Consider the following 10,661-nt stretch of genomic DNA (forward strand, 5'->3'; position numbering starts at 1 on the left):
AAAAATCCGAGAGGTGCCGGAAAAACCCGAGCACCCCCCCCCGCCTCCGGGCCTTAACGAAAAGGTCCGGAGATTCCCGAAGGTGAACGGGAGATGGCGGGAACGCCCGAAGAGGGCCGGGGAGGTGAGGAGAGGACGAGTCCATCTGAACGGGAGAAGGGGGGAAGCTGCGAAACTGAGCACGCACGGGGAGGTCCCCAGGCCGAACGACGCGGTCACGCGGGGATGGAACTGCGGAAGAAACACCTCGAGGTGGTTCTGCCGTGCGGTCGCGGGTGTGGGGCCGCCGGGGCTCTCCGGGCCGGGGAGAGGATTCCCTGTCCCCCCCCCCCTTCTTTCTCCGTTGGACGTGCGAGCGGTGCGGGGTGCTGCGCGGCGTTCGCGCGGGCCGCCAGGGGGCGCTGTCCCGACCGTGAGGCGGCGGCCGTGGCGGTGGTGGCGGGATGGTGGAGAAGGAGGAAGGCGGCCCCGGCGGCATCAGCGAGGAGGAGGCGGCACAGTATGACCGGCAGATCCGGCTGTGGGGGCTTGAGGCCCAGAAGCGGTCAGTGGGGCTGGGGCCTGCGGGGGAAGCCAGAGGGGGGGCCTAGAGAGGCCGTGGGGGATGCTTCTGGGGACCCTGCGGCCTGTGAAGGACCCTGTAGGAGCTTGTGTGGGGGCTGTAATATGAGAGGGGCCCTGTAGGAGCTTGTTGGGGGGGTGTATAGGTTCTGGAAGGGGTGTGCAATATGGGGGGGGGGGGGCCTTGGAGGGGGTTGTGAGGGGCTCTGTAGAGGCATGGAGGGGCCCTGCAATGTGAGGAGGGCCTTGGAGGGGCTTTTGGGTGGCCCTGTAGGGGTCTGGGTGGACTTATAGGGGCCCCACAGCCTGTGAGGGCCTTATAGGAGCTTGTGTGGGGCCTGTAATATGAGAGGGGCCTTGTAGGAGCTTGTTGGGGGGGTTGTATAGGTCCCTGGAGGGGCCCTGCCGTATGGGGGGGGGCCTTGGAGGGGCATGGAGGGGCCCTGCAATGTGAGGAGGGCCTTGGAGGGGCTTCTGGGTGGCCCTGTAGGGGCCTGGATGGACTTAGAGGGGCCCCACAGCCTGTGAGGGACCCTGTAGGAGCTTGTGGGGGCCCTTTGGAGCGGAGGGGGGGGGCCTTGGAGTGGCTTGTGGGGTGCCCTAGAGAGACCCGGGGGGGAATTCTGGGGATCCTGCGACCTGTGAAGGACCCTGTAGGAGCTTGTGGGGAAGTCTTTAGGGCCCTGGAGGGCCCCTGCAATGTGAGGGGGGCCTTGGAGGGGCTTGGAGGGGCCCCAAAATTTGAGGAGGGGCTTGTGAGGGCCTTGTAGGGGCCTTGTAATATGAGGGGGGCCTTGTGAGGTTGTATAGGAGCTTGTGGGGGGCCCTATAGGGGTCAAGGTGGGCCCTCTAATGTGAAGGGAGCTTGTTGGGGGGCTGTAGAGGCCTGGAGGAGCTTGTGTGGGGCCCTGGAGGGGCCTATGGGGTCCTTTAATGTGAGGGGACCATATAGAAGCTTCTAGGGGCTGGGGTGGGGGCCCTGCAATATGGTGGGGGGGCGGGCTTGGAAGGGCTTATGGGAGCCGTGCAGTGTGAGGAGGGCCTTACAGGGGCTTGTGGGGGCTCTGTAGGAGCTTGTGGAGGGCCCTGTAGGAACTTTTGGGAGCCTGTGGGGACCATACAGCATGCAGAAGGGCCATGTAGGGACTTCTGTGGAGACTGTAGCTGCTGCCGAGGGTTCTCAGGAGCTTTGTAGGGGCTTCAGAGAGGGATCGGGGGTGGGTATGTAAGCATGTAGGGTCCATAGGGGTCTGTGGGGTCTCTGCCCAATCTCCTGTGAAACTCGGGCTTAGCCAAACTTGCTGTAGTGCACATTCAGGTGAAATTTGTGCCTCCTGGAGTTGAAGATGTGGGGGAAAGAGGGGGAGAAAAAAAAAAAAAAAGGCTTCTGATTCATTCCCAGCTGGAATTGCAAAGCATCTGCTTCCACTTGCTGGTTCCTGGGTCTTTCCCTGCTAGAAACCCTCTTGCTCAGCCCCTATTTTCTCTGTAAGGGCTTTTTTTTTTTTTTATTGCTGTCAAGTTATTTTTTGTGGTCCTTTTCTGCAGGCTGTCCAGATTTCTGCTCGTTCCCAATTTCTTAGGTGTTGCCTGGGAAGCAGCAATAGGGTTTGTTCAGGAGAAAGTGGAACAACCCCAAAATGTGAAGACGAATGTAATGATGTTGCTGGGTGCAGATAAAAATGAGCATGAAAATAGGCCAAAGCCACATGAGTCTGTTTAACAGCCCAGATTATTGCTCGGTGCTGACTAAACTTGATTTTGTCAGAAAACTGATACAGACTAATCAATAACAGGCTTCCAAGGCCAGGGGGACCAATATCTAAATGATAAAAGGCAAGGAAAACACATCAGTCAGTTACTTGGAAGACTTAAAAGTTGCACATGCAGTTTTGTGCTGGAATAAAAATACACAAAAATGTATTAATTTCCGATTAATTGTAAGTTATACACATCCTGGTGCAGCTTCAGCCCTCAGCCCTTTTGGCGGGCAGGGAGGCTATTAGGAACCCCGAAGCATGCCTTGTAATGAACCTGCAACCCCAGCCCCCCCCTTCCCCCCCATCCCCACCCCGCCCCCCCCCCTTCGCTGAAAAGCAGCACAAGACTTCAGTGTTACACCCTGTTCCAAAGCTGCAAATGCTCTTTTTTCTGTGAATTTTCCTGAATTACCCACTCCTAACAGTTTGTGCATTTATCTTTTTGCTTCCAAATCGTGTTAGACCTGCTTTTTTCCCAGGTAGGGATGCCAAGGAGCACGTTTTTCCTGTTCAGCCGTATTTATCTGCCATGTTTTCCCTCTGAGCACTGGTTCCCCTTTGTCCCAACTCTTGGGGGATGCTCCAGGCAAGCCGTTAACGCTGAGTGTTTCTGCCACAGGCTGCGAGCTTCCCGGGTGCTGCTGGTGGGGATGAAGGGTCTCGGAGCAGAAGTGGCGAAGAATCTCATCTTGGCAGGAGTTAAAGGCTTGACCATGCTGGACCATCAGCAGGTGAGAACCTTGCAGCTTTGGTTAGCAAAGCTTCCAACCACTCCCGATGCGGTACGGTGCCAACGCTGGAGGACTCGCTCGCTGCTTTTTGGGATAAATATTCTGCTTCGGATGGAATTACTCCATTTTGGGGCACGTAGAGTTTGCATTTCCAGTCATTCGCATGGCAGCTAAATGGCAGGCTCTGCTCCTCCACTGGCTCTGAAGCTGGTGGGCTGAACCATAGCTTGCCCTTTTGCTTTCTGGATGTCCTTGGGTGCTGCACCCCGCTCTGAGAAGCCAGCTTATTTTTGGGGACACGTGGCTTTGGCACTCTCCACCCAGCCCTGTCACGTCTATCTCCATTGGGACAGCCCCTTCCTATGTTTATCTGGGGCTGGCAGGCGTGTATGAAGCAGATGTGAGGCTCAAAGCTCCTGCCACAAGTCTCATGGACCCCAGAACCCCTAAACAGACTCTGCGGTGGGTGGGTTTTAATTCCCGATCCGGAGCTTTGTGCCCTGCGGCAAACGTTGCTGGCGCCGGCTGAACATGTTTCTCACACAAGTGTGGCCTCTAGGTCACGGCGCGTCGTCTCCTCAGGCACAAGAGGGAGCTGCGAGCTTGGGAGCAGGGAGAAGCAAGCGACGGAGCTGTGGGGGATTGAAGAATAGTACAAAATAACCAGAGATTTTTTTCCTCCGGTTATCTCGCGATGAGTTTTCCTGTGGCGAGGATGGCACCGCTTAGCTGTTCCCTTTCAGGCGTGAGTTCCTGCTTGCGCAGCACCCACTGTAATTCTCCCTGGGGGCTTTTCCCACCCTGCCTGAGTCCGTGGGAAGACTCATCTCTCCATTTTCTCCCGTTTCAGGTTTCCCAAGAGGACACACGAGCTCAGTTCCTCATCCCCGTGGGTTCCTTAGGCCGCAACAGAGCTGAAGCCTCGCTGGAGCGGGCGCAGAACCTCAATCCCATGGTGGACGTAAAAGCTGACCCCGAGAGCGTGGAGAGCAAGCCTGAAGAGTTCTTCACCCAGTTCGACGCAGTACGTGCGGCGGGGGGAGAGAAAGGTCGGAGGAGAAGAGGCTTGCTGACTTATTATTAAGTCCGCTCACTAATTGCTCTTTTATTCTGATTGTGTTAGCGCCTGAGAGCATCTATCCTTGAGCCGCGGGCAGCTGCCTGCCTGTTGGCGTGAATTTTTGTGCTGCGGTTACAGGTTGAGCTGCCTGAGTGTTCGCAAACGGCATCTGTTCCCCTTCTGGTCTCCTCCGTAGGTCGCGTCAGGCAGTGGCTGCCTGCTGCCTGTTTTTTTTGGGCGCGATGCAGCTGGTAGTTGTAGGAACTGCAGCCAATGCAGCTTCCCAATTCAGGGTTCCTGCCGGATGGTGAAAATCCGGCAGCGGCTCTGAAAGCGAGGGGAGGAGGAGGAGGAATGTATCCAGGTATTGCAGCTCCTGCGGATCAGCTGCCTGCTCCCGCCTTCTATGCCTGACTGCAGGGTGGCAGGAGCTGTTGAGGAGAACGTAAAGCACAGATTATAATAACGTGGCCCTGTGGGGAGCTACCCCAGGGTACGTATCCTGCTCCGCTCCCAGGATAGACAGGCCCCAAGTTTTAAAAATATCTGTATTTAGCTTTGTCCCCCAATTCCCACCAAAATTATCCAGAAACGGGATGCCGTATCCCCAGCCTTCTAATTATCCCCGGAGTGGAGGCTGCTGGAATTAGCCGGTGTGAACAGGAGGGGAAAATTGATAATTACACCGAGTGGTGTGCCCTGCTGTGCATGAAACGGCAAATCTACCTGGAACCTTCCCCACTGCCCCAGGAATACACCCCTAATAATCCTGCGAAGAGGTAAACGGCGGGGGTAAATGTGCAAATTTCTGCCTGCAGGTGTGCCTAACCTGTTGCTCCCGGGATGTTATGGTGAAGATTGACCAGATTTGCCACAAGAACAGCATCAAGTTCTTCACCGGCGATGTTTTCGGCTACCACGGTTATATGTTTGCTGACCTTGGGGAACACGAATTTGTGGAGTGAGTCGGGGGGAGCGGGTGGCGAGGGAGTACTGGCCCCGCAAGAAGGGCATCAGTGTTTCAGCTGCTTTCACCCACTCAGGGAGGCTGCCTGTTTCCAGGAGATTTTAAATCTTTAAGAGTCATAAAAGACTGTTTGCTGCTGAGCAGCACGAAGGAGGATTGTGGTTTCTCAAAGCGAGCTCAATTTTTTTCCTCTGTAGAGAGAAAACCAAGGTCGCCAAAGTCAGCCCAGGTGTGGAAGATGGGCCGGACACCAAAAAAGCCAAACTTGACTCGGAGACCACCATGGTGAAAAAGGTGAGTGAATAAAAACCCCGCAGAGACCTCTGAGGGGGTTATCCAGGCAGCTCGGCTGTGTTTTAGCCGCAGCAGGGTGGCTTCTGTAGGCTTCCCAGGTGAGTTTTTGGCATCTCACCAACTGGATCTTCACCCTGTGCTGCTCTTCCCTCCTTGCTGAAAAGCGAGACACTCTGGGATGGCCCGTGAGAAGGTGTTTTTTTTTTTGTGGGAGGATACCCCCCCCCCCCCCCAACTGCCCCCCCCCCGAGTGCTCCCACCTCACTGCTTTTTTGTTTCCTCTGTGGCTGTACAGGTATAAAGCACTTTTATACTGGTTTTGATGGGGGAAGGGGAGTTGTAACAGCCTTAACTGGGGGGGCTCCGGCTTTTTGTGTCTCAGCGAGGCCATAAAAGCTGCATTGTTGCTGCTGTCAGCTGATAGCTGAGCTCCCTTTAAGTGGGACTCCTGAAGGTTTTCCATGTCTTTTGGGGGGGGGGGGGTAGGGGGGGAGCGAAATCTGCTCCAAAGCAAAACCTTTTCACATTTAAATGCCTCCGGCCTGGGCATTGTTTTGGTCTCCCAGCTGGAAATTTAACGGAGGAGTGGAAATCCCCCTCGACTTTATCTGGCTATGAGGAGAATGTGAGCTGAGCCAGCAGATTAACGCCCTTTTGTGTCCCTTTTGCTGCGCCCCCCTCCCACCCCCTTGCTCAGAGGGTGCAGCTTCCCCTCGGAAGGTCTGGGAATATTCCCTGGATGCCGATCGAACCAGCTGTCACCCTTCTGCGATTTGGAGGCGGGGGGTGGAGGGGGGTGATTCCAAGCGCAACTCGTTCGGATACGGCGAATTCCTCCAGATCCGTTTCTGAGATGCCAGAGCCTGCATGCCGAGAGAGGGCCGGGGCTCCGCCAAGCCTTTCCCCATATCCGTACGGGAGCAGGCGGGCTTCATGTTGGCAAGAGTTTCAAACTCCCTCGTTTAATACCTCTGAGGTTTGGAGCCAGTTTTTCCAAAGACTCTGGAGTTTACGCTCAGTAAACCCCATCCCGTCCTAAGCTGCGACACTGAGGGCTATTAGCATTACCTTAAAAATGTTTTAATTAAGAGAGTGGCTTGCTGAGACGTCCTCTCGTCAGGTTAAGCTTTGCGGAGACGCGATCCCAAGGGTTTTGCGCCTTGACACTAAAGTCCTTGCGCGAAGAGGAGGGCTGTCCTGCTCTCCTCCTGTCTTCCTTCTGTCCCTATGTGAAAAAAGATGATTATTTTCTTCTGCCGCGACCTGGCTCCCATGCTTGTCCCCGCCGCCGTGCCTAGCTCCCCTTGCCAAGCTAAATGGGGAGGCGATGCGGGGGGGGGAAACGATGCAGGCAAGAGCTGTCCACCGCAAACGAGTGGCGGCGTGCTGTCCTCCCCGTGATGATGAGGAGGAGAAAGTGCCTTTTGTTTCCCCAGCCTTGGCGTCACCATTTGCTTACTGACCTCATCTCAAAAGGGATCCTCATGCCATCGAGGGAGCCTTGTGCCATCAAGACGGGGTTGGGGGGATTGGTGCTGGGTTGCTTTGCTGGGGGAAAGGCGGGGGGGCTTTTTTCCGCCCTTGTGGCAAAGGACCCTCCCCGATCCATGAACTCTCCCCTCGCAGCGCGTGGTTTTCTGCCAGCTGAAGGAAGCCCTGGCCGTCGACTGGAGTGGGGAGAAGGCGAAGGCGGCACTGAAACGCACCACCCCGGATTATTTCCTCCTCCAAGGTAAGTCCCTGCCTTTTAATTCCCACTGCTTTTCCCTGCCAGCAGTGGGAAATTTGGCTTCAGCTGGTCACCGAACCAGGCATGTGCTCCCCTCCGTTTCTCCCAAATTGCCAGCAGCCCCTTGGATGCATGCCGGCACCTGGGAGCCAGCAATGGGGTGACTCTCTCTCTCTCTCACCCCCTGCTCCCAGTGCTGTTGAAGTTTCGTACGGATAACAGCCGGGATCCTTCCCCCCAAAACTACACCGAGGACTCGAAGCTGTTGCTCCAGATCCGCCACGATGTCCTGGAGTCGCTGGGGGTCAGCACTGACCTGCTGCCAGATGAATTCGTCAGGTGCGGTGGGAAGCTGAGGGCATCACCAGGGCCTCGTTAGCCATAAATCGCTCCTTTTGCACTGGATCGCTGGGTGCCGGAGAAGCTCTGGCACCTCCCGACACCCATTTCACCATGAATCTCACCGGGAAGATGATGCCGGTGACCTGAGCCGCTGCCTGCCCCATGTATCCTTGCTTTTCCTCTGGGCCATCCTCACTGGGGATTAACAGCTCAGTGGAGGAGGTTCACCACCTTCCCCGAGGCCTTTGGTGCTGTGGGCTTGATGCCAGGCCAGGTTCCAGCTCACTCCGCTGGCAGGATCCTGAGCCATCCCAGCTGGCTCCACTGGGACCTTGGGACCATGCTGGTATAGAGAAATCCCCCCCGCCATCCCCACCACACGTGTCCTCACGGTGATGCCAAACCCCAGTGTCAACCCCGGGAGGGTTCCTGGCACATTCACCCGGAACTCCCCATCCCTGCCTGCATGTTGCCACACGCTGCCCACTGGGAATGGCGGGAATGTGCCGTGGAGGGGGGGATGGACAACACGGGGCTGGCATTTTGAGGGGCTTATTTTTAGCAGGGTGGCATGAAGCATGCGAGGGGGGCGTGCCGGCGTTGTGTCCCTGTCACCTCCGGCTCCTTTTTGGGGGAAAACTCGGCATTTTAGTGAGACCCAGAAGCTCTTTTGGGGGTCAGACCGCCACTTTTCTGGGTTTTGCCCGTTGAATTTCTTTTTCTTCCTTCCAGCTACTGCTTCTCTGAAATGGCTCCTGTCTGTGCTGTGGTCGGAGGTGTCCTGGGCCAGGAGGTGGTCAAGGTAGTGGTTGTGTTTTTTTGGGGGGGCTGTAGTGATGCTTGGGGGAGGGTGGGGGGGTCTGCATGGCACACGCTTTCCCCCCCGCCCCCCCAAAAATCCCGTGTTCCCCCTTGCCCAGGCCCTGTCCCAGCGGGACCCCCCCCACAACAACTTCTTCTTCTTCGACGGCATCAAAGGCAACGGGATCGTGGAGTGCCTGGGCCCCAGCTGAGCTCAGGGCAGGTTTGGGGGGGTTGGGATGGTACCCCCCCCTCCCAGCAGTAATGGGCTAAATTTGGGGTGCAGCTGGCACCCTGTTCTTCTGTATGAGGTTTTTTTGGTTAATAAAATCTTATTTCTAAAAAGTGGTTCGTTTGGGGGCTGGAGCTGAACTGTTGCTGGCTGTAGCATGTGTGGGGGGCAGGGGAGGGTGGGCAGGGAGGGTCCAAGCTAATGTTGGAGGCCCCCCCCCCCCAACCCCTTGGACTCCCAACCTGTGGACCCTCACTGCTGCAGCCCAAAACCCCACAGCCCCCCAACCCCTGCAGCTCCCCAAACCTCGTGGATCCCCCCCGCAAACACTGCAGCCTCACATACTACGGCCCCCCCCCAAACCCCACAGAATCCTAATGCTGTGGACCTGAAACCCTGTGGCCTGCCAAACCCCTGCACATCCGAACCCCACAGACCCCTAAATGCTGCACCCCCAACCCCTGTGGACCCCCAAACCCTCCAGCCTCACAGCCCCAAACCTTATGGACCCCCAAACACTGCAGCCCCCCACCTGATGGAACCCCAAACCCCACAGACCCCTCTGAATGCTGTGGACCCTCATACACTGCAGCCCCAAATTCTGTGGACCCCCAAATCCCATGGACCCCTAACCACTGCAGTCCCAAACCCTGTTAACCCCAAATGCTTCAGCTTCAAACCCCAAGGCCCTCCCACCCCACAGCTGCCCAAACCCTGTAGACCCCCAAATGCTGTGGACCCCCAATCACTGCAGTCTCAGACCCCATGAACCCCCCAAACCCTATGGACCCTCAAACCTCACAGACACCCAAACCCTATAGACCCGCCAAACACTGCAACTCCCAACCCTGTAGACCCCCAAACCCTGTGGACTCCCAAACCCTGCAGCCCCAAACCCTATAGACCCCCTCAACCCCGTACACCCACAAACCCTATGGACCCCCAAACCCTGCAGCCCCAAACCCTGTAGACCCCCCCCCCAACCCTGTAGACCCACAAACCCTATGGAACCCCAGCCTTCTGGACTGCCAAACCCTGCAGCCTCAAACCTCATGGACCCCCAAACCTCACAGACCTCCAAACACTGCAGCCTCAAATTCTATGGACCCCCAAACCCTATTGTATTGGGTTTGTGCAGCAAGGTTTTGGTAGTGTGTGTGGGGGGGATTACAGGTGTGGCTTCTGTGAGAAGCTGCTGGAAGCTTCCCCGTGTCCGACAGAGCCCATACCAGCCAGCTCTGAGACGGACCTGCCGCCGGCCAAGGCCGAGGCCATCGGCGATAGTGGTAGCGCCTCTGGGATAACATATTTAAGAAGGAAAAAAAGTTGCTGGGACAGACAGAAATGGCAGCCGGAGAGACAGTGAGAAGATGTAAGAGAAACAGCCCTGCAGACCCCAGGTTGGCGAAGAAGGAGTGGGAGGAGATGCTCCAGGCGCCGGAGCAGAGATACCCCTGCAGCCCTTGGTGATGAAGACCACGGTGAGGCAGGCTGTCCCCCTGCAGCCCAGGGAGGTCCACGGTGGAGCAGATCTCCACCTGCAGCCCGTGGAGGACCCCACACCGGAGCAGGGGGATGCCTGAAGGAGGCCGTGACCCCGTGGGAAGCCCGCGCTGGAGCAGGCTCCTGGCAGGACCTGCGGATCTGTGGACACGGGAGCCCACGGAGCAGGTTTTGTGGCAGGACTTGTGACCCCGTGGGGGACCCACGCTGGAGCAGTGTGCTTCTGAAGGACTGCACGCCGTGGAAGGGACCCACGCTGGAGCAGGTCGTGAAGAACTGCAGCCCGTGGGAAGGACCCATGTTGGAGAAGCTCGTGGAAGACTGTCTCCCGTGGGAGGGACCCCATGCTGGAGCAGGGGAAGAGTGTGAGGAGTCCTGCCCCGAGGAGGATGAAGGGGCAGAGATAATGTGTGATGAACTGACCGTAAACCCCATTCCCCGTCCCCCTGCGCCACTGGGGGGGTAGGTAGAGAATCCGGGAGTGAAGTTGTGCCCGGGAAGAAGGGAGGGGTGGAGGGAAGGTGTTCTGAGATTTGGTTTTATTTCCCATTACCCTGCTCTGGTTGATTGGTAATAAATTGAGTTAATCTTCCCCAAGTTGAGTCTGTTTTGCCCGTGACGGTAATTGGTGAGTGATCTCTCCGGTCCTTATCTTGACCCACCAGCCCTTTGTTATATTTT

General features: G+C 56.9%; 1 protein-coding gene across 3 annotated transcripts; it reads left to right on the forward strand.

Moving 5' to 3' along the window:
* Positions 1-376: 376 nt before the first annotated feature.
* Positions 377-8,593, forward strand: SAE1 (SUMO1 activating enzyme subunit 1). 3 transcript variants are annotated; one of them, XM_075020468.1, is made up of 9 exons: positions 377-544; positions 2,941-3,052; positions 3,903-4,076; positions 4,931-5,073; positions 5,277-5,373; positions 7,000-7,105; positions 7,297-7,441; positions 8,177-8,246; positions 8,365-8,593. In XM_075020468.1, exons 1-9 carry the CDS (start codon positions 444-446, stop codon positions 8,455-8,457), a joined length of 1,041 nt encoding a protein of 346 aa, XP_074876569.1. In that variant the 5' UTR covers positions 377-443; the 3' UTR covers positions 8,458-8,593. The 3 variants fall into 3 exon arrangements, with proteins under 3 accessions (XP_074876569.1, XP_074876571.1, XP_074876570.1); XM_075020469.1 differs by lacking the exons at positions 377-544; positions 2,941-3,052 and adding an exon at positions 3,487-3,797; XM_075020470.1 differs by lacking the exons at positions 7,297-7,441; positions 8,177-8,246.
* The last annotated feature ends 2,068 nt before the right edge of the window (positions 8,594-10,661 follow it).

The sequence above is a fragment of the Buteo buteo genome, chromosome Z, assembly GCF_964188355.1.
Source record: "Buteo buteo chromosome Z, bButBut1.hap1.1, whole genome shotgun sequence".
Classification (NCBI taxonomy): Eukaryota; Metazoa; Chordata; class Aves; order Accipitriformes; family Accipitridae; genus Buteo; species Buteo buteo.

Bases quoted from the DNA above. Each gene is read 5' to 3' on its own strand.
- SAE1 (XM_075020468.1), top strand. From the start codon at position 444: ATGGTGGAGAAGGAGGAAGGCGGCCCCGGCGGCATCAGCGAGGAGGAG. The intron at 5,074-5,276 runs GTGAGTCGGGGG...TTTCCTCTGTAG, and splicing joins GGGGAACACGAATTTGTGGA to AGAGAAAACCAAGGTCGCCA. The intron at 5,374-6,999 runs GTGAGTGAATAA...CTCCCCTCGCAG, and splicing joins AGACCACCATGGTGAAAAAG to CGCGTGGTTTTCTGCCAGCT.